General features: G+C 45.6%; 3 protein-coding genes across 4 annotated transcripts in view; 1 reads left to right on the forward strand and 2 right to left on the reverse strand.

The window, feature by feature from the left end:
• Positions 1-1,606: 1,606 nt before the first annotated feature.
• gltpa (glycolipid transfer protein a) lies at positions 1,607-4,773 on the reverse strand. Its single transcript, XM_068760790.1, has 5 exons — positions 4,671-4,773; positions 2,344-2,402; positions 2,126-2,259; positions 1,868-2,018; positions 1,607-1,789 (listed from the first exon to the last, which is right to left on the reverse strand). Exons 1-5 carry the CDS (start codon positions 4,771-4,773, stop codon positions 1,607-1,609), a joined length of 630 nt encoding a protein of 209 aa, XP_068616891.1.
• Positions 4,774-5,649: 876 nt separating this feature from the next.
• tchp (trichoplein, keratin filament binding) lies at positions 5,650-10,197 on the forward strand. The gene is made up of 13 exons (XM_068738690.1): positions 5,650-5,712; positions 5,903-6,080; positions 7,029-7,239; positions 7,324-7,380; positions 7,678-7,746; positions 8,094-8,267; positions 8,347-8,459; positions 8,555-8,621; positions 8,723-8,895; positions 8,966-9,047; positions 9,150-9,335; positions 9,461-9,604; positions 9,709-10,197. Exons 2-13 carry the CDS (start codon positions 5,908-5,910, stop codon positions 9,739-9,741), a joined length of 1,482 nt encoding a protein of 493 aa, XP_068594791.1. The 5' UTR covers positions 5,650-5,712; positions 5,903-5,907; the 3' UTR covers positions 9,742-10,197.
• Positions 10,198-10,247: 50 nt separating this feature from the next.
• git2a (G protein-coupled receptor kinase interacting ArfGAP 2a) overlaps positions 10,248-20,913 on the reverse strand; it is an 11,616-nt gene continuing 950 nt past the window's right edge. Inside the window, exons 2-20 of one of the 2 annotated variants that reach the window (XM_068738842.1) lie at positions 20,787-20,912; positions 20,416-20,528; positions 20,160-20,265; positions 19,991-20,077; positions 19,768-19,898; positions 19,564-19,658; positions 19,131-19,176; positions 18,544-18,595; positions 17,148-17,220; positions 16,926-17,023; positions 16,724-16,835; positions 16,504-16,646; positions 16,266-16,415; positions 14,887-15,141; positions 14,010-14,099; positions 12,542-12,624; positions 12,222-12,413; positions 11,433-11,496; positions 10,248-11,279 (exon numbers count right to left, since the gene is read on the reverse strand). In XM_068738842.1, the coding sequence (XP_068594943.1) occupies positions 11,067-11,279; positions 11,433-11,496; positions 12,222-12,413; positions 12,542-12,624; positions 14,010-14,099; positions 14,887-15,141; positions 16,266-16,415; positions 16,504-16,646; positions 16,724-16,835; positions 16,926-17,023; positions 17,148-17,220; positions 18,544-18,595; positions 19,131-19,176; positions 19,564-19,658; positions 19,768-19,898; positions 19,991-20,077; positions 20,160-20,265; positions 20,416-20,528; positions 20,787-20,912 (2,229 nt within the window). In that variant the 3' untranslated portion in view covers positions 10,248-11,066. The remainder of the gene's footprint in view (positions 11,280-11,432; positions 11,497-12,221; positions 12,414-12,541; positions 12,625-14,009; positions 14,100-14,886; positions 15,142-16,265; positions 16,416-16,503; positions 16,647-16,723; positions 16,836-16,925; positions 17,024-17,147; positions 17,221-18,543; positions 18,596-19,130; positions 19,177-19,563; positions 19,659-19,767; positions 19,899-19,990; positions 20,078-20,159; positions 20,266-20,415; positions 20,529-20,786; position 20,913) is intronic. The other variant, XM_068738843.1, reaches the window with a different exon arrangement.

The following is a 20,913-nucleotide window of genomic DNA, read 5'->3' on the forward strand; positions in this document are numbered from 1 at the left end:
ACCAGTGAACTCTATGGCATCTGTCCTATCTGTTCACAAGCCCACCGAAGTGTGCGCCGCGGCGCCATTACTAAGTGTTGGAGTGATGAAAGTGAACAGCAGCGCATATGGCAAACGTCATCCACGAAAGTGTCCGTAAAACACTTATTTCTAGACCAAATCGGAAAATAAAATTTAAAAAAACTTGCATGACCAGAAAAACGAGCTCAATATGACACCGTTGATAGTATTATTTGGAAGTAAAAATACAATCCAGTATTACAGAGAGAAAGCAGCATAATAAACAGTAAGTTAATACATTCAATTAAAATTACATAACATGTACATGACATAATAATCATATATCAGTCATAGCTGTAAGAATCTTCCAATCATAGTGAGATGTAGAACTTGACGAATCATTCAAAGTTTTTTTTTTTTACCGAATATAATTTTTATATGCTCTCACATAAATTGGTTTTGCCGACAAGCATAAACTGGAGGATAAACATTAGATAGAATCGTTACTTGCCTTTATCGACTCCGCAGTGACTTTTTCAAAGAGCAGGACCTTTCTCTCTCTCTCTCTCCCTCTCGAGCGTTTTGACTTTTGACTTCTGCTATATAACACAAACTGCTTCAATTCGATCACCTTCGCTTCATGCGTCCGGCTCCGATGATGTTCACCAGCACAACGGGGACGCTTTCACAGGACTGCAGTCGAACATGGGCTCTGTGCCCGGTCCGAGCTGCGGTACCAACAGTGACCGCTAGGGGGTCGAGTCTCACACAGCTCAGGCTGCAGCTGGAAATTGTAGATTACTAGTTTAAGTAGAAGTACTGCCACAAAGTAAAAGTACTCAATTACGAGCAAAGGTCATGTATTGAACTATAGATAATCTGTTTAAGTTATAGTAACCATGGTAAAGTATTCTGATTCTAATAAATTAATGACTTGCGTAGAGTGCTGTCTACGCCAGTTCTGATTTGCTGTGCGAGTATCAAGTGAGTATTAACAAACTCTGTGGTTTCATGCACATTTATCATAGAAGAAAACCTTTTTTTTTTTAATCCGCAATGTCAAAACCATGCACTTGAATCCTCTAATGCTCACATAACTGAGTATGTCGGTGATAATGTACCAAAATAAAGTGCTGCCTGCAGCATTTCATTGGTGTCTCGGGATGACCCGCCGTATGAACAGTGTTTGATCCTGCATTAATCATTCAATCATTTAACTGAAAGCCAGCACTCAGTTAAAAACTCTGATTCAGCTTAATTTGTATCTGGAGCAGAATATTTTGATCATTTTCAGATAATATGGGCTATTTCTTCTTTATTTAAAATATTCAAGTTATGAATGACATTTATAGACATTTTATCACGTTTGTTAAAATAGGCTACTACTTTTCAAACAAAACTATGTTTTCACGTGAAGAAACAGGATTTGTCAAAGACATGCAGGGTTTAAAACTGTGTGTGCTTCGTCCCAGAGCCAAACAACAGTGAAGAACAGACACGCAGACGATTATTAACAGCACAAGCCTTTGATTTACAGTGGCCACATTTGATGAATATACTCCTGCAGTGAGCTGGAAACATGTCAGGAATGAGGAACATCCTGCTGTCAGGCGGTGCAATCGAGATCAGCGTTCATCTTATTGTACATCTCGTAAATAGCATCGACAGTGGCAGAGAAGTTGACCAGGAATTTTCTTATTTTTTCATAGCACTCCTCTTCCTTGACATCCCGACCCTTGGAGAGTGCCTTCAGGAAATCTGATTTATAGGGAGCAGCGAAAAGAGAGACCTAAAAGGGCAAATACATAAATTATTAAAAGATACTTTTGATATGCAAATGCACTCTCAGAAAATACCCTTCACTCACCTTGAAGAACTGCTGCACCAGCCAGCCATGATACTTTTTCAAGGCTATTTCATAGGCCTTGGCGACGTTGACTCGAAGGAGGTTTGGGTTGCCGTCGTCTTTTTCTCCATCCGCCACACTCTGCAGGAAGACTTGAATGAATCGTAGACCCCTGGTTGTTAAAAGGGACATGCACATTGGTTGTGGGTGGAACCTTTGCTCAAATATAACAAACATGGAACGATTGGAAATCTATATAAAGTGAAGAGCTTCTCAAACCTCTTTAGCCACATGAGAGCCAGCGTCGCTCCGGCCTTGGGCCACTGGGCTCCGTGCATTTCCTTCTCCGCTTCTAAGATCTGCTGCAGCGTCTTGAACCTCACCGGGTTGGTGTCATAAACTGCCCTGATTTTCTATTAAATTAAACTCTTTATCATTACACTGGAACATTTCATGAGACATCCAAGCGTGGAGAAACAGGCCGAACTCATACTCACTGTGATGTTGCCAGATATGTCAGCTTTTATGGGTGCAAAAATTGCAGAGCCAAGGCAGTCTGAGGAAGAATATTTACAGGATAGCATTAATTATTTACAGACTTCAAAGAGTGAAAACTTACATGAAGGTCATAATCGGACATCATTAGAATATGGGCATTTTTTTACAACTTGTTTTGGTGAATATTAATTCAGCGGTGGCACAATACTCTTCACCTTCCCAGGCTCTTTGGTTTGATCGTCCAAAACCGATGCTTCATATGCAGACTGAACACTGACCAATCCAAAATGAATGAATGCAATAATAAGTCATTTATATATACAAGCTAATGGGGAAATCCGTTCAAAAATGTTTAGGCCAACCAACATTTTAACTCAATTTTGACCAACACCAGACAAACTTGACACGCACACAATGGGTAAAGTCAGCAGATTGAGTCACAAAACTATCATGGAAAACAGCCCCCCCCCCCCCCCCCCCCCCCCCTTGGAGCAGAATCTGGGAAAACCCTGTGAATCCCAAATTAATATAACAATGTGAAGATGTCTAAATGAATTTACTTGTGATTTCATCCTGGAGCGCTGTGCCCCAGTCGAGCTTGACACTTAGCAACATCTCCGCTGGAGCACCTGAGAGTGTGATGAAGGGACCGTGAACACACGCTCCTGCTTTATCACACCACAGACGGCTTTCTCCTTCTAAGATGCTCGAGGAAACAACACGGCAGTCTGCTGCATTGTGCCAGCGGGATGCATCACGGCAACGCGGACGGAAACGTCTCTCGTTTCACAGACATCCTCCTCTTGTATTGCTCCCTCCATGTTTTCCACTCTCTTCACATGGCTTTTGTTCAAATAGACAGCACCTCTGTAGACAACAGGCCATGAATCAACTCTGAAATTAACTTTTAATGGATTGAAATAATGCTAAAATATACAAGCTGAACAAGAATTAGTCCCAAATGCCATTATTTTTTTCCAGTTCTTGCTATTCAACACACAAAGGTAGCGATTATTTGGGGTATAGTAAGACCTCTTCTCAGGTGGGAGGTGGACAGAGTTTGCAGGACTAATATGTTGTCCTGCTAGAAGAGGAGTCAGGAAGCACAGCAGCACACTCATGAAGCAAAACTAGAAACGACTCTCTGGATGATGCAGGACTTTATTAGCTTGCAGGAAAAAGTTTTAGGTCAGACGTACTCTCAAGGGTTTCACATGGCGAATTCAATAGAGGACCTTTGGCATATTAATACAGAATGAAGTTACACAAAGATGCCCGGGCGCACCATGCCGCCGCTGAATGGGCAAGGGGAACTCAACACCGTATGCTAATCAATTTTCACAACTTAAAATCCAGGCCAATGGATTAAATTATGCATGCAAAGGGACAGTGGACAGCTTGATTGAGAGAAAGGCGGTCCAAAAAACATTAGCGTTTGGGAAGATAATTTTATTCTGCTTGGGGAAAAAAGAGTTGCGACATATTTCCCTGACAACTTTTCTGTTTATTAAGCAAAGTTGTTGTTTGTTTGTTTTTAATCCGCCGTGCAGAGAGCTTTTGATTCCTTTCCTTTCCTTGGCTTGGCTCCCAAAGGCACTGGAAACAGCGATTGTGATGGGAAGAAGAAGAAAACATCTTGCCCCCCACAAAGTAATGAAAATGTCATGCTTTGCCTCCTCTTGGTTCGACCCCAAACTATTCTCCAACAAAGCTGGGGCATCATTGGACATTCTGAAACAGCGATGATCCCAAGAATGACTCAAAGCCCAACGAGGATTGGTTTCAGAAAAGGTCCAGGGACATTCAAATGGCCTACGGTTGTCTGACTCGAATCCCATAGAAAAATCAGTGGTTGGATTTGAAGAAGGTGATTGTAGCACATGAACACATGAATATTAGAAAACCGGCGGCCTTTGCCACGGGGAATGGGCTAAGATTCCTCTGGACCTCTATAAAACGCTGCTGCCTGGTCATGCGTCTAGTTTACAGCCGGTCACAGCAGGTTAAGGGTCTCATCAACATATTAAAGACATTTGTCGAGAAGGAGTTGAATCATTTTGAGGCTGCAGCAGACATTAAAAGTAGCATTTTGTGTTATATTCATGGAAAACATTTGTAATATCTGTTGAGACGGATCATGTTTAATGCGGTTATTCTGAGTAGCCCATAACATATTTTGTCCATTTACCTTTGCTGTTGTACCTTATAAATCTACATGCTTAAAAAGAATATCATCAGCCTTCAGACTACCGGTACATGTATTTCAACAAAACGTCAGAAGTACTTTAAAAGTCTCCGCTGTGTCAACACTGGAAACATCACTTACCAAAGAATGGTGGAAGGTAAGACACAGCTTCTAAAAACGGCCTTGTTTCCACCTGCCTGTCAGCCGGCAGCTGTCTGAACTGGTGCTCCATCAACAGAGCCATCTCTCTGGTCACACACACACTTTATGAAGGAATAGCAACAGGCTGTCAGGCTCCACTGGAGATCTACAGTGACAGCAGAGAGCTTGAAGTCCCCCAACCAGAGAGAACACACACACACACACAGGTATCCTCTCTCATGCACACACGCGCGCGTGCATGCGTCACCTACCATGAACCCAGGTAATTGTTGAATATCCAGCCAACGGTACGGACTTGTTACTAATAGATGCCTGTCATCGCCACCTGTCGGTTGAAAGGACAGACAACTTCTGCTATTAGAGGAGCAGTCAGTCAGAATCCAACAGCAGCAGATTGCTCTGGAGGCCTCCTTTCATCATCACATGTAGCTTTACTTCCCACTGATGGACTCTTGTGGAACGTCTCAAACTGATGATCAGATTGTCTATTTATTTAGATGTATTTATCAGAAATTACTTACTTCGTCTGTTCTGTCATTAGTCATACGTAGCTGTGATTCAAAAATCTGGAACCATTGTTTATTTTTTATTTTAGTAGTGGTTTCAATATATATTGTAACATATTGTAATTATGCAACAGCAAATAATTTATAGTACTACTACTGTTATAATAATTCGAAATCGAAATCGTAAATCAAATCATCTTAATGGGTCAAATATATAAATATGAACATACAATGACTTTGAAACTTTTTTTTTGCATGTCGCTCAAAGTACTAAAAAGGAAACTGTACACGATAATATAGTCGGATTTTCTATTTTATAAGTAAACATAGAAGAAGAATGAAGCATTAAACTTGTAGCATTTATGCAAATATGCCCTTCGCTTTTTCTTCGTCTCCTAGTTTTTTGACCTTTACTGCGCCCCGTAGCGTGAGAGTAACTAGGAAGTCTGGGGTGGACGCGCCGGATTTTCAACTTCAAGAGAAAGCAGTTCCCTTTCACAACGGGAGTTATAACGGTATTTATGCTGTAATATCTACACTTTGTTGGTTGCTTTTGATTCTTCTGTCTTTGTGGTCTTCACACGGAGAACAACCCCCCAAATCAGCAAGAACTGTAAAATGAAACAGTGTTGCTAGTTGTATTCAGGGCTAAGCTGTTAGCTACAGAGAACTCGCTGCTTATGATGCATTTTATTCACGGTTCAGCTCCTATGGCTCTGCCGACCCTCTCGTCCCGGGCGATGGCCGCGCAGTTCGCCCGGCAGCGGGAGCAGGAGGCTCGTTGGCGGCAGCAGTGGGAGCTGCATGCTCGCTACTTCAGGGAGCAGAACGTCCGCGGCCAGAGACAAGCTGCGTGGACCTCCCGCCTCTCCTACCAGCGCAGGTAGGCAGGCAAAGATAAAGCAATATAACTCTGCATCTGTTATTGTATATATTTTATTTGTCTCCCTCCCACCAGAGTGCAAATGGAGGGTAAGAATGGAGATTCAGATACTTTCTACGTACACACGCAGCCGGGTAGCTCCAAAAACGAAGATATTTTTCCTCGGTTTGGTCGAGCATCCACACGAAACCGAATATTTATCTGAATAAAAACGAAGGGTTTTTGAAAACTCCGGCCAAAGTGAACATTTAGGAAAACTCCGGTTGTGGACGCCTGTAAACAAAGTTTGAAGTTTAGAAACGTCACTCCGCGACCAGGACTGCTGTGGCATGCTGTCACTGACGTGACGTCATATGTGTGCGACCCGTGTTTACATTCAGACACAGCACGGATGCCTTCAAAACTTATCGCTTATTGCCGTTATGTTCCAAAACTACGTTAAAGAGCAATTCTGCCTCCTCGTCGGTCCACACGAACGAGCCTGACGTCACTCGGAGCGTTCTGATTGGATAGGATTTGCGGAACTACTCCGCCGATTTGTTTAGCAATGCTTATGAATTAGTTTAACAACGCGCTTATGCGGTTAGCTGTGGATGGAGGTTTTTTGTTGTTGTTTTTTTAACGAGGTCTTGTTGATGCAATAATTTTTTTTGAAACGGAGGGAAAGATATTCGGTTAAAAAAAAAAAGTGGCACATGTGAGGTCTCTGTTTAACATAATTGGCAAACTGGTGCAGTGATGTACAAAGCAATGTGCCAAATGAATTCTAACATCAGTAGGTCTGACATTTCTGTGTGTGTGTGTGTATATATATACACATACAGTATACATAAATGTGTGGTGTTGCTGCGTATGTGTGCACATACAGGACTAATCTGGTAATATTTTGTCACCGGTTGGTTTTTGATCAAATTCATTTATTTTTATTTTTTTTAAACGTGCTGTCAGTATGTCAGCGTATCATAAACAGAGAGTGGAAGAGGAGAAGGAGGCCAGCCTGGAGCAGCGCAGGAATCGGCTCAGGGCCATGCTGCAAGAGGAGCGGGACCAGCTGGAGGCGGAGCTCAGGGGATTGGTCCCTAACAGGAGCACACTGGCAGGTCAGCTGGTGCAAAAAACGGAAGAGCTCCGCACAGCGAGAGAAGAAAGAAGGAAAAAGGTTGCCCCCCCCCCCCTCCCCTTTTTTTAATATATACTCTATTTCCAGTGTATTACATTTGTATTTTCCCTTTTTCATCCCTAGCTTGCCCAAGAGCTGCTGAGAGAACACTGGAAGAAAAACAACCAAGACTTACGAGAGGTAAATCTTTTAATCTATCCCTGAAATGTGGCGGGCTGCCAACCAAACCATTGAGGACATGATGGGCTTCGGGAATCTTGTGATGATCTTGTGCTTCAAAAGGATTGAACAAGGGGAGAGAGCTGAGACTTTTCAAGACCTTCACTTGATTTAGAACTAATACTTGATGTGATGTGACGTCTTTTTTTTTATAAACCTGAGCCTACTGATGAGTAAACGCTCTGGTATCCATTGTGCTGCGGTGAAATCCGTCTGTTTATCTGTCCTGTGTGTGCCACTACTCCTCACTGTCCGCAGGTCGCATCGGATTTACATAAAGATTATGTTTTCAGCCAATGGCAGGAGCAAATATCTGGAAAAAAACAGGTAAGGGATTCATCGCAGTTGTCAGATGAAATCTTTTCGATTTAAAAGACTCCATTAGTCTCCCGCTAATTATGTATGGCTAATGAATATGCATAATCCAGTTGTATTCAAACCGCATTGTGGAGAAAGTGGCTCGTACCCACACCATCAAAGCAGTGATGACACAGTGAAGGCGCAAGTCCTTGAAGTTTAACAAAAAGTTTTGCATAACTGGATTTAGAAGGGGAATGTCCTCCATGAGCACAATATCAAGTCTGAAGTCTACTCGGCTGAATCCATTCGACGTGATACTTATTTGACAATATTTAGTCGCCTACTGTGAGTGACCCAGCTCTCCAAACATACAGCAAGAAGCGGCGGCGCAGGAGGAGGAGAGACGCTTTGAAAACGAGTTTGAAAAGACCCGAAAAGAGGCTCTGGAGAGGATGAGGGAGGCAGAGGAGAACAAGAAGGTGGAGGAGCGCAGGAGGGCAGAAGAGCTTTGCAAGCAGATGGAAGAATTGAAGCTGAGGGAAGAGGAGGTACGTCGGAAGTATTGCGAAAGAAATGAGAAACAATGTCGTGAAAGTGGGTTTTTTAAAGCATTTTTTTTACTCGAAGGCAACTCGCCTAAAGAAGGAGCAAGATGCTCTGCTGGTCAAGCAGTGGGCGCTGGAGAAAATGGAGGCGGAGCGGAGAGAGGTGGAGGAGAAGAGGAAGAACTCTGAGATGGGGTAAATGAAGCTTTTTCTGCAGCCAACCGACCAGGAGTGAAACGATAGTTGACTCTGATGAGGGTTTGGGCTGATTTAGATTTGTGTTCCACCAGACGTTTCTTGATCCGGCAATATCGTACTCAGCTGAAGCAGCGAGCCCAGCAAGTGCAGGAGGAGCTGGTCAGTGCACTGGAGCGTCTTTTCATACAGCATAGGTTTCTGCATGCAATCCAGCCTGCCTCGCTTTGACGCCTACCGTAAAACCCCTGCATGCCGACTAGGAGGCCGACCGTAAAATCCTCGCCTCCTTGCTGGAAGGCGAGGAGGAGGACAAGAGGTTGGAGACCGCACGCAGAGAAAGGGCCGTCGCTGACGCTGCTTGGATGAAACTGATCATCGAAGAGCAGCTTCAGCTGGAGCGGGAGAGAGAGGCTGAGTTTGACTTGCTGTACAGGTGAGCGACTCTGACTCTGCATGCAGGGACCTCTGCTTATCCTCAAAGCGAATGATCTCGTGCATTTAAGACACGAAGCCCAACACGTGTGGAGGAAACGAGAAGAGCTATGGGAGAAGGAGAGAAAGGCCAGAGAACGGCTCATGCAAGAGGTGATGGGATTTAAAAACCAAAATCTATCTTTGCACTGAAGTCAGAATGTGTGAAGACTAAACAGTCTCTCCTGTCTTTTTATTTTTATTTTTTGATGAAAGGTGCTTGAAGGGAGACAGCAGCAGCTGGAGCTAAAGATGCAGAAAAACGGCGAGGCTCAGGAGGAGTCCCTGAGGAGACGAGAGGAGTTGATACAAGAGCTGGAGGTGGAGAAAGAGACGGGACGCCAGGAGAGGGAGCAAGAGGAGGGCCGTAGAACAGCACGGCTGCAGGAGATTAATGCTCAGGTTAGCTCAGTGCAGTGTTTTGTGTTTTCTCTGCACTCTTCCTACACCTGCCGGTCTCTAAATATAACACAATAGTACCATACGAAAGTACATTTGATGCCTAAGCTTGTGTGTCGAAACTGCAGGTGGAGCAGAAGCGCCAAGAGCAGAGGGAGGAGCAGCGTAGGAGAGAGCAAGAGGAGGAGGAGGACATGGAGGCCTTTAAAATTCAGGAGGAGGAGCTGAGGCTGGAGAGGCTGAGGATGGCAAAGAAAGGGTACCAGGAAAAGGTACTGGATTAAAGTCAAGCTGCGGGATCTCGTGAACCCAAGTGTTCCTTTTTCAGCTCCGGCGTGGCTTTTAATGTAAATGCGTTTTAAACTCTCCGTTTCAGATTTTCAGCAGACCTCGATCAGCCTGGATGTGAGCGACCTGCAAGACTGAAGACAAAAGAGACTGGAGATGATTATTTTTCTACTTGCTTCTCAGTTTTCCAAATGGTTTTCAAACAGTGACATACTCGTGATGTTAGTGCAGTCCATGCTGGTCACGGTCCGATTTAGGAATCCCTTTTAGAGACTTCCTGCTTAGCTGCAGGGGAGAGACTCAAGAGAGAATTTTGAATATAGTTTGGAAGACAGAAATAGCTGCTATTTATAAAAAAAACCTTTACCCCTGTTTAAGGACTGAGTTTTGTCACACGGCTATTATTTCTAGACTAATTTGTTATTAAAAAAAATGCATTTTATATACTGAAGGGTTATAAGTTCTGAGGCAATATCTATGTTTATTATTTAATTCGTTTCTGTTCGTATATGGCATGTTGAATTTATGTAATTTTGTATAGTTTTTTTATCCTGAATTTGTACACTATTTAATAAAAATGATGAATCAATTCTGTATTTTTAAGTCAGTGAAAAAATGACACACTAGTTATAAATTAGGTTTATTTATAAAATAATTCATCTTCCAAAATGTAACGTTGCAGCTGCATCACATGATACATCCCTGCACTCGGCTGAGAGCACAGAGAGGGACAATAGCTTAGATTTAAAAAATGACAACGATCTCTGATAACACTCGCTGAGGATGAACGCCGGTTTGCGCAATTATACAGGAGATGTCTCGAGTTCGATCCCGTACGTTGCACATTAAATACACACAGGCAGACAATATGGCTGTTAGCTTGCAGTAACATCACCAACGTTTGCAATGGCACAGAAGACGGCAGACTAGAGAGACATGTGGAGACAATTAGACGCACACTAATTATTTTAATTTAATATAACATCTTAGCGTTGGCGAGGAACATAATTTAGCCCCTGAACAAGTTAGCATTCACAGACAGGACAAAAAGAGCTACATGTATTTATGCTGGCTGTTCTTTGGACTGTTAATGAGGTGGATTTTCTGAACTGTGCTTAAATTCTTTAGCTCAATAATACATATTTTATATTTGGAACTCATTAAAGATGAGTTGAAGCTAAGCTTGTTTTACTACAACTGTCAGCCTAAGTTTAAAATCCATTACAGTTCCCGGTCCAGCGAGGCGCTGCAATGTTTGTTGCTATCGTTTAACCTCATGAGAAACTGTGCTGTTAAAACATCGGCTGACTTCTGCCCTCTGAGTTTATTCATAAATAATAATAATAAAAAAAACATGCACACATATCTCACAAATTCCAAAAATCAAAATACTTAAAAATACAGTATTTATAAGAAAAAAACTGAGATGCGGCCCTGTAAGTACTGTTAGTTGGTATTCTCCTTAGTGGTGATGGTCACAAGCTGCTTGGCGGCCTTGGCGATGTCATAAGCGCACTGGATGACCTGCTGCGTGACCAGCTGCATGTCTGGGCCTGGGCAGCCCTCTGGAGGCGCCGCTTTCCTGCACTCGCTCTGCAGCCGGTAGGCACTGGAGGTCAACAAGCGCAGGGAGCCTCTCGCCGTGTCCGAGCGTGGCTTCTGCAGAGAAACGACGAAATTTATGCTCGCGTCTCGGAACACTCGTGAGTCAAAGCGCTCGCGTGTCGAGGTTTTACTGCAGCTACACTTTATAATCCAAGAAATAAAATCCCGTCTCTTCCTTCTGTAGTGGAAAAACAACTTGGTTCATACCTTGGGGAAGAGGGCGGCCATTTCTGTCACAGCCACGTGTATTCTTTCTGCGCAGGGTATAAAGCTGTGAGGAGAGGAGACACTGGTGATATATCCAGAATATTATTGGGGGGGGCAACAATGAAACATGCAAGAATAATATACATCGCACAAACCATGCACAATCTTCATCTTCAGGTTAACGTCAACATCATGCTATTGTTTAGCATTGTAAGTACACGACATTCGCTCTAGTCACTCTTTACGTAGCAAACATCAACCTGAGACGTGTGTCACTCCAAATACGGTCCCCAGTGTCAGAGACGCAAGGCACTGCATGGACGTAAAGCTAAAGCTAATGCTAATGCTAAGGCACCATCAGTTCTCCTAGAAGTTTAGACTGAACACATTCCCCAGCGTGTCAGCAGGCGAGAGACGGGGGAGAGCGGGTGAGTCAGAAAATAAAACGGTGCCTGGGAGGCAGGGACAGAGGCCCAGAGTACCAGGAGGCGGGGTCAGCGGACCGGAGGCCGAGCGGCTGCAGGGGCGGGGCCGCTTTCTCGGCCCAGGGCACCAGAGTGCTGAAGCATCCCAGGCTGTGCCTGAGCCGGCGAGCGCCTTCACGCTCGTACGGTCTGCTCACAGGGGTGAGGGGTCACCATGACAGCATCATCGAAACAGAGGATGAGGAGGGGGGAAATGATAGAAGATGGGAACAACTTAAAAGAGTACCGGCGAGTGTAAGGGGGGGGGGATGAAAGGAAAGCCCGACAGGTCACAGAGTGATGAAGCTCGTGTTCCGAGTCTGACCTGTCGTGCTTGTTCTCCTGAGCAGCTCTCAACAGCTCTTGGATGTTCTTCGTGATCTGCTCGGTTTTGCGGATGACGTCCTCCGTGCTGGGAAGCGTGGGGTCCGCCTCCGCCTCCGGATCGTCCAGCTCGGGGATAGAGCTGCCCTCCCCCAGCCAGCCGCTGCTCCTCAGCCGCCCCCTCCTGCACAAACTGAGGAGGGAAATTCTGAAGAAATCAGGAACGCCGCCAAAAAAGAAATCGCTGCTTGTTTTCACTCTTAAACCCAACAGTTATTTCACCGCTTCCTGGCGTCTTATCGCCCGTTGCTCGGCTCTTACCCTGAATCGTCCATCTCAGAGTCATTGAATGTGTTGTCGTAGTCGCTCTCCGGCATGCTGCTTTGTTTCTCCAACTTCGAGGCCTGGAAGGCAGGGAGACGGCAAAAAAAAGGAAGAAAAAGAAAAAAGAAAGTGTCTCACGCTAAACGTTTCACGTCAGGCTATAAGAACCAGAAACAGCTGCGATGAGATTCCAACGCGGCGTCGCAACCAACAGGCCAATTACAAACACGCACGTTGAACCCGTCCTGCTCTTCGTCCCTCAGATTCCAACGCAAACGAGTGAAAGCGCCATTTCGCCGAATACAACGGTTAAGCAGGGCTGTCGCAATATCGGGGAAAAAAAAAAAAGGTCACGCCGAGGGTACGATGGTGAGAACTAGCCAGAATGTGAAAATAAACAAGTCAAACTCATCTTTACCTTTGTGCGTGTAAAACCAAAAAGTGGACAATTATACACACTTGATGAAATTTTATGACATGTTTTAGTCGTTTGCTACATTAAAACCGAAAAACTCAATAGCAATATTGCCACAACACTACTGTGAAGCAAGAACACATGCTAATCACATTGAAGCATCAGTGCAGGATGAGCAAAACAGATTATTCAGTGGGCGTAACCCACTTACGCTGATTTGAATATATATATTAATTTGCATATGGAGAGATGAGAGTCCGGACACTCTTTGTCCAAACTAAGCAGAAGTAGACGCCAGAGCGTTGCTTCAGACGAGCTCAGCACAAGCAACGCAACTTTTAGGTGCGTCACGGGAAGCCGGGGTCGATTTCTTCTCGCATCCAACTGCGATCTGAGACGCTTGGGAGCTCATCTTCATGCAGCTTCACTATCGGACACGAAAAGCCGTCTTTAGAAACGAGAACAGCAATAGTGCTCCCGCCTGTGTGCTCGCGTGTATAAATGCAGTTTGCAAACATTTAGCTGGAACTTTCTTCTGCTTCACCAGGAGAGATGTTAGAGAAGTGAGCGCATGCTGCTGGAACTGTGCACTGTGCAAAAGAGTCAAGCTTTCGTTAGAGACGGGGGTTAAAAAGGGGCTTCTCGTCATCCTGTGGGTGCTTTCAATGGAAAACGTCTTTAACCAACAAGCTACCGGTAATCCAGACATGACTCTACTTCATTTCTCCTTACACGTTGTTAAAACAACAACAACAAACGGGTTTCTGGTGCAAAGAACGACAGCATTAAAATTAGCGAGCGCTGCTACGCAGGTGTTATTTCCTTATCAGCATTCACTGGTGCAAAAAAGTCCTCTCGTCCAGCCGCACCTTGAGGAGGACGCCGTTTGTGACAGGCAGAGCGGCTGATTCGGGAGTGGCTCATGCAGGCGAGGAGCAACATCCAAGCGGACAAAGGCCGTTAAACGAGTGGGAGGAAGTAGAAATGGCGAAGGCCCGGGTGGATTCGCTGCGTCCCAGGAGGCCTGGGCCGAGTGAGGATGTACTTAACCTTTTGATAGCTTTCGTCCTTCGACCAAGACAGGGTGGATGGAAATGAGGGGAGGGATGACGAAGTGGCCACAAAAGCGCCTTTTTCCGTCTAAAGACAGGGTTCAAATCACATTTTTTAAAAAAGGACACAGATTCCCTAAAAGGAAACAGACAAATGTTTACACAAACTAAAACGAAATGTTTTCCGTGAATCTCTCCAGGACGCCCGCGGCGTAATGTGCGTTGTGCAACGAGCTCACGCTCACATCGCAACGTTCTCTCATTTGAGAGGGTTTGGCACAGAGATAAAGCAGCGCTTCATAGCCAGATTAAAAGAGCTTCGTCGTTTGCGCAGATCATCCGCCTTGCATTTATTCCCCGAGATCATAATCTTTTCCTTTCTAAGCTCGGCGTCCAGGAAAAGGAAAAGAATCGCGGATTGATCGAGAGAAAAGTTCCATAAAACGATGAATCACGGGCTCAAATGCCTCATTAGGATCAGAGAGGGAGATGAAACAGGTGAGAGAAGAGTGAGTCTGTGAAGTTATCATGCATTACAAAAAACACAGGAGTATTTGTATGGTAGTTTTAATGCTTCATCGACATAAAAACAAAGTACAAAAACCTTTAGAGCATTTCAGAACAACAAGCATCTCAAGTCTACAAACAAGCAGCACCCCAGTGAAAGACGGATCAACGCGGCTAGCCGGCTTGATGAGGACATTCTTAGATGTGGCGCAGTGCTAGCCAGTGGCAAGTGAGGAAGAAGGGGGGGGGGGGGGACTATGTCATAGAGGAAAGTATGCAGACAAGTGAAGACATGAGGGGGAAAGTCATGGAAACAAGGCAGTGGAGAGGAACGAGCAAAAGGAGAGCAGGGAACAGGTCGTACTCACATGAGGTGGGAAGGGCTGCAGGGTGGGGGCACCCTCCTCCGGGTAGGGAGTTTCACCTTTAGGGAGGTAGGGCTTCAGGCCGGAGCCTGTCTCATACATGGACATGGACATGGGCCGACTGGCCCGTGCAGACTGCCGGCGTTTCAGGGCCGAGGGGCTGGAGGGGTCGGGGTAGTCTGAACCGCCGGGGATCTGATAGATATTGGTTGGGACCTGCCGCCTGAGAGAGACGTTCTCGCTTTGCAGAGTTTGCAGCTGGAAGAGATGTCAGCGACACACTAAGAGGAGCTCTCAGCAAAGCGAAGCTTCTTTCTGAGCTACTTCACGTTCACAGCGCTAAAATAGTCATGTGACCAAAAGGTTTCATTTGCCAAATTGAAACATCGTGTTCTAAAAACGTGCTGCTCTCCTATCGGTATCTTGGCTTTGAACGTGTTTACCCAGAAATGTACATTTACGTTCTCTAATTTTCACTTTTAAAGTTTGCTTCAGGAGGGACTTTCTGTCTCGTTCTGAATGTGCAAAGCGATAAATAAGCAAGCAAAAGCCTTTTTGCGGAAGTAAAGCAGCACAGGCGCAGTTTCAAGTGGAAGTGAAACCGCAGCACAGACAGACAGACAGACTCAACAATTCTGAGAAGAGTCGTCTTAGAATGGGAAAAAAATCGAGATGACACGACCCCCCAAATCAAAGCATCCAGAGCAGCAGGGGGCGAGAGCATTGTACGTGTCCTCTATTGTCCTCTAATATACAACCGAGAATCAAACAAACACAATCAAGAGAATCAAATGGTCTCAATGCTCCTTCCAATGGCTTTAAAACAATGAGGGAAAAAAAACATCAAGCTGAAACATCTGTCCCATCTATAAATGGTTAAACAGTAAAAGTACTCGGTCTGGATCGGCTGCACAAACAATAAATAAAAACATCCTAGGCAGTAAAAAACAGTGGATATGCGATGAAGCAAGGCCCACTCATACAATTCCAGTGAGTCATTAAAAACCTTCAACGGCCTCATGCTTCTTCTTCTTCTTTCGTAAAACATGCGTGTTAGTAACTCTAGAGCGAGTACGTTTAACTCTACAAAAGAAGAGGGAGAGTACACACTATTTGTGAAGTAAGGCAGCAACAATAACATCTTTACATCGAAGCTTGGAGACCGGCCAGCACAGAGGGCGGCCCGGCGGGGGGGGAGGGGAGGGGGCAGCAGCTGAATCTTGCAACAGAGCATTCCTACTGGGATCGCTCTTCTCTCATTACAGCCTGGGCCTCCACATCAGAGAGGACGATGGACGATAGCGCTGCTGACCACTGCGCCAGCCCCCCCCCCCCCCCCCCCCAGGTGTTAGTGACTCTTATTGCTTCAGCACGGTGGATACCTTTTTCTGCATCAGCCTCAGCTCGTCGCTCAGGTTGCTGTTGGCTTTCATGAGATGCTGGATTTTGGCTTCGGAGGCAGAGAGCGCGTTTTTCACCTCCACGTATTCGTGCATAGTAATGGGGCCGTCCGAAAGGTCCGAGTCCAGACTCTGTCGGAGAGAAGGGTTAGAAGCGTGCAAGCAACCGGAGGGGGGTCGGGGGGGGGGGGGCTCATCTGTGAAAGTGATGCCGGGACACCTTGGTCCGGTCTCCTTTGCTCGAGGGAAGCTCTTGATCCGTGTCCTCGTCGGACGCCACGCTGTCGTAGTCGGGCTGGTCGTTGTCCTGGCTGCCGCTGCGTTGCCTGCCAGCCGCGCTTTTCAGGATAAATTCCACATTATCTGGAGGCGGAGCGTAGACAAGCTAAAGTATGTTCTTTGCTCCACATCACACACCCAACCGTGAAGGAGACGCTGACCTTTAGGACTGCTTCCTGAACTTCCTTGCTGCCTGCGCTTAGCATCACTCAAAATGTCGATCACAAGAGTCGCAAATTCGTGAGCGTTAAATCTGGCGAGCTTCTGTCTTCCCTAAGCAAGAAAAATCAAAGTCAGCGGTAACAACAAAAAAGGAACCATTAAGGCGTTTGGATGTGGGGGATGGGGGGACAGCCGACTCACCTGGTTCCGTGTCGATGAATACTCTGGATTCACGGGAAGGAACGGCACCACAGTCGTCTCCGTCACCAGGGTGCTGTGATTCTGTGTCGCCAACCATACTAAAAAAATAGTACATATTCAGTTCGGTTTTCAGAGTGCAGCTGCAGTGTGTGTGTGTGTGTGTGGGGGGGGGTTGAACGCACCACACACACCATGACCTACAGGTCATTTATTCTACTCTACCTGCATCAGTCTCTCGTCTGTCCACCTCATCATAAACGTCCATGGCCAGCTCCTCGAATAAATGATTGCTGAGCTGCACAAAAAGAAGGAAACGGGACACTGAAGCAAAAGAGAGAGCAGTGCAGAGACGCTAAAAAGACACCAGATACACGCAGGAAAAGACACCAGATATACGCAGGAAAAGACACCAGATATACGCAGGAAAAGACACCAGATATACGCAGGAAAAGCACCAGATATACGCAGGAAAAGACACCAGATATACGCAGAAAAAGACACCAGATATACGCAGGAAAAGACACCAGATATACGCAGGAAAAGACACCAGATATACGCAGGAAAAGACACCAGATATACGCAGGAAAAGACACCAGATATACGCAGAAAAAGACACCAGATATACGCAGGAAAAGACACCAGATATACGCAGGAAAAGACACCAGATATACGCAGGAAAAGACACCAGATATACGCAGGAAAAGACACCAGATATACGCAGAAAAAGACACCAGATATACGCAGGAAAAGACACCAGATATACGCAGAAAAAGACACCAGATATACGCAGGAAAAGACACCAGATATATGCAGGAAAAGACACCAGATATACGCAGAAAAAGACACCAGATATACGCAGGAAAAGACACCAGATATACGCAGGAAAAGACACCAGATATACGCAGGAAAAGACACCAGATATACGTAGAAAAAGACACCAGATACACGCAGAAAAAGACACCAGATATACGCAGAAAAAGACACCAGATACACGCAGGAAAAGACACCAGATATAGGCAGGAAAAGACACCAGATATACGCAGGAAAAGACACCAGATATACGCAGGAAAAGACACCAGATATACGCAGAAAAAGACACCAGATATACGCAGAAAAAGACACCAGATATACGCAGAAAAAGACACCAGATATACGCAGGAAAAGACACCAGATATACGCAGGAAAAGACACCAGATATACGTAGAAAAAGACACCAGATATACGCAGGAAAAGACACCAGATATAGGCAGGAAAAGACACCAGATATACGCAGGAAAAGACACCAGATATACGCAGGAAAAGACACCAGATATAGGCAGAAAAAGACACCAGATATACGCAGAAAAATACACCAGATATACGCAGAAAAATACACCAGATATACGCAGGAAAAGACACCAGATATACGCAGGAAAAGACACCAGATATACGCAGGAAAAGACACCAGATATACGCAGAAAAATACACCACATATACGCAGGAAAATACACCAGATATACGCAGGAAAAGACACCAGATATACGCAGAAAAAGACACCAGAAAAAAGCAGGAAAAGACACCAGATATACGCAGAAAAATACACCAGATATACGCAGGAAAAGACACCAGATATACGCACCGACTGCAGTTTCTTCTTCGCTGCCTTGGCCAGTTCTGATAAATCTAAACTGCTACAAAAGACAAAACCGTCCATGAGTGTTTGCTGCAGAGCCGCTAGAACAGGGGTGGGCAAACGTTTTGACTCGCGGGCCACAATGGGTTCTAAAATTTGACAGAGGGGCCGGACCAAGAACGGATGGATGGAGTGTTTGTGTGAGCTAATATAAATGACACATGAAAGCTATTGCATTAAAGGATTTGACCTTTTACAGGTAGCATTACAGGTAAAAAGTCAAATGAATGAGGTTTAATTATAATACAATTTTATTTAATGATATAATTTGGACAAGCTCGGCGGGCCGGATTAAATAGCCCAACGGGCCGCATATGGCCCTCGGGCCTGGGTTTGCCCATGCCTGCGCTAGAAGCACATCCCGAGTCATACTCACACGTTCCTGATCCACCAATAGAGAGCAAGAAAGCGAAAAAGGTACAGTCATTGTTCTGAAGTGCTTTAAGCAGCTACTCTGCGTTTTCACTGAACCGCAAACCGCTCGCATTCAAAGACCAATCGCATCGCCTCAATTCGGAGCCAGCGCTTCCTACCTGTCAGCCATCTGTGGGACGATGAAGTGCTGGCCGCTTTTGTGATCTGAAAAAGGAGGAGAACGTTCTGGGTCACACCGACACTTACAGGAAATGAAAACGCAATTCTATTGAGCGCCAGGACTTCCAACGGAAACAAGACCGCAAGGGCTTTTTTGAAATGCTCCTCTTAGACAGGATGTTTGACTTTATTCGTACTGTAATACATGCTACTGTTTGACTGTACTTGTACTGTAATACATGCTACTGTTTGACTGTACTTGTACCCTAACATTCTATCTAATAAATATATTCATCATCATCATCATCACCACGTTTTACATAGTGCCTAATGTGAATTCAAAATTGCCATCGAATACAGGAAGTCGGTTTTATTCAGCTGGTGGGAGTGAACTGGAACATCAGGAATCAGGACATCTCCGTTGCTGCTTACCTGGTCTTCTCCCGCACAAGTAAAACGCCAGTCGATCGGTTAGCTCAAACTGAACCTCCACCAGTCTGTCTGCCAGGTCGTGGTGGCCAGCTTCCCTGCAAAGAGCCGTTTAAAAATATAAATAAACCCCCCCCGCTATGTGATTAATGACAAGGTGACACTGTGAGCCAACCAGGTCTCATGCGTGAACACTAAATATCCAACCTGGCGTGGTCGATGGGGGTTTTCCCGTTGCTATCAGGGGATCCCGGATCGGCCCCGTAAACGGTTAATAATTCAGCCTGAGATACTTGTGCTGCCTTTGCAGCAACATGCAAGGGAGTGTTGCCCTTTTCCTAGAGGAGGGGGTGAGTGAGACGATTAGCAAATACGACACAAGATAACCCGGCAAGGAAGAGGAAAGAGGAAAGCAGGAAGTAAGTCTCACGGGGTGAAAGAAGTTCGCTTGTGCTCCTAGGGACAGCAACCGCAAGCAGGTCTCCAGGTTCCCGGTGCGCACGCTTGAATGAAGTTGCTGGGGGGGGGGGGGGGGGTCAAACAAATCAGTGACTGCATAAAGCTAAATAAGGACGGCCATACTTTTGCTTTCTCCTCACCTTGCTCAGATCCTTGGCCGTCGAGCTGTCGTCCTCCCGACACGGCATGCGATGGACAAACGCCAGCATTTGATACTTGGCTTTTATAAACTCGGATTTGTTTGGGCTGTCGTGGCGACACGAACCAAAAACACAATGAATAGCCGAGGGTGGCTCGTGGAAGTACGAGGATAAAACCTCTTGTTTTGCATCAAGGGAAGGTGAAAAGCAACCCCCCTCCCCCCCCCCCCCCCCCCCGTTTGGAACAACGACTTACTGCAGCTTGTCCTGGGGGTTGGCCTTGCGCTTGCCACTCATCACGGACGCCGGGTCCAGAAGAGAGTGCTCCCATATTGAATTTGCGCCATTGCCGTATAATGTCTGAACCATCTAAGGTTGAAAAGGAGATTAATGAAACCTGTAAATGTGGCGTCAGAACACCGAGTCTCCTTCCTGAAACGGCCCGCTCTATATGGAGAAAAATCAATACGGCCGAGGATGTGATGCTGGAAAAGTACAATTACACGCACTGTCAGCATTCTGGGATCAATAACTCTCCATCTCTGGGAACTAAAATAGAACAACATAGCAATAATATATAAATAGAGCGCCCCCCCCCCCCCCCCCCCCCCTAGATGGGGTCATCACCTGGAGCTGAGTGGGGGGCCACGGTGTGTGCGTCAGGTGTCGGACTTGCGAGCTGTGTCTGCCCAGACTCCGGTGAACGCTGCAGCACTCGTCACAAATCAGCACACCCCTGTTCACCGAGGCCCAG

The sequence above is a fragment of the Brachionichthys hirsutus genome, chromosome 4, assembly GCF_040956055.1.
Source record: "Brachionichthys hirsutus isolate HB-005 chromosome 4, CSIRO-AGI_Bhir_v1, whole genome shotgun sequence".
Lineage (NCBI taxonomy): Eukaryota > Metazoa > Chordata > Actinopteri > Lophiiformes > Brachionichthyidae > Brachionichthys > Brachionichthys hirsutus.

What these genes read in the sequence shown, in the direction of transcription:
- tchp (XM_068738690.1), top strand. Translation starts at nt 5,908, where the DNA reads ATGGCTCTGCCGACCCTCTCGTCCCGGGCGATGGCCGCGCAGTTCGCC. An exon ending in CGCCTCTCCTACCAGCGCAG is followed by an intron (nt 6,081 to 7,028) that starts GTAGGCAGGCAA and finishes ACGTGCTGTCAG; the next exon opens with TATGTCAGCGTATCATAAAC. An exon ending in TGAAGCTGAGGGAAGAGGAG is followed by an intron (nt 8,268 to 8,346) that starts GTACGTCGGAAG and finishes TTTTACTCGAAG; the next exon opens with GCAACTCGCCTAAAGAAGGA.
- gltpa (XM_068760790.1), bottom strand. Translation starts at nt 4,773, where the DNA reads ATGGCTCTGTTGATGGAGCACCAGTTCAGACAGCTGCCGGCTGACAGG. An exon ending in TTACCTTCCACCATTCTTTG is followed by an intron (nt 2,403 to 4,670) that starts GTAAGTGATGTT and finishes ATTCTTCCTCAG; the next exon opens with ACTGCCTTGGCTCTGCAATT. An exon ending in TGGTGCAGCAGTTCTTCAAG is followed by an intron (nt 1,790 to 1,867) that starts GTGAGTGAAGGG and finishes TTGCCCTTTTAG; the next exon opens with GTCTCTCTTTTCGCTGCTCC.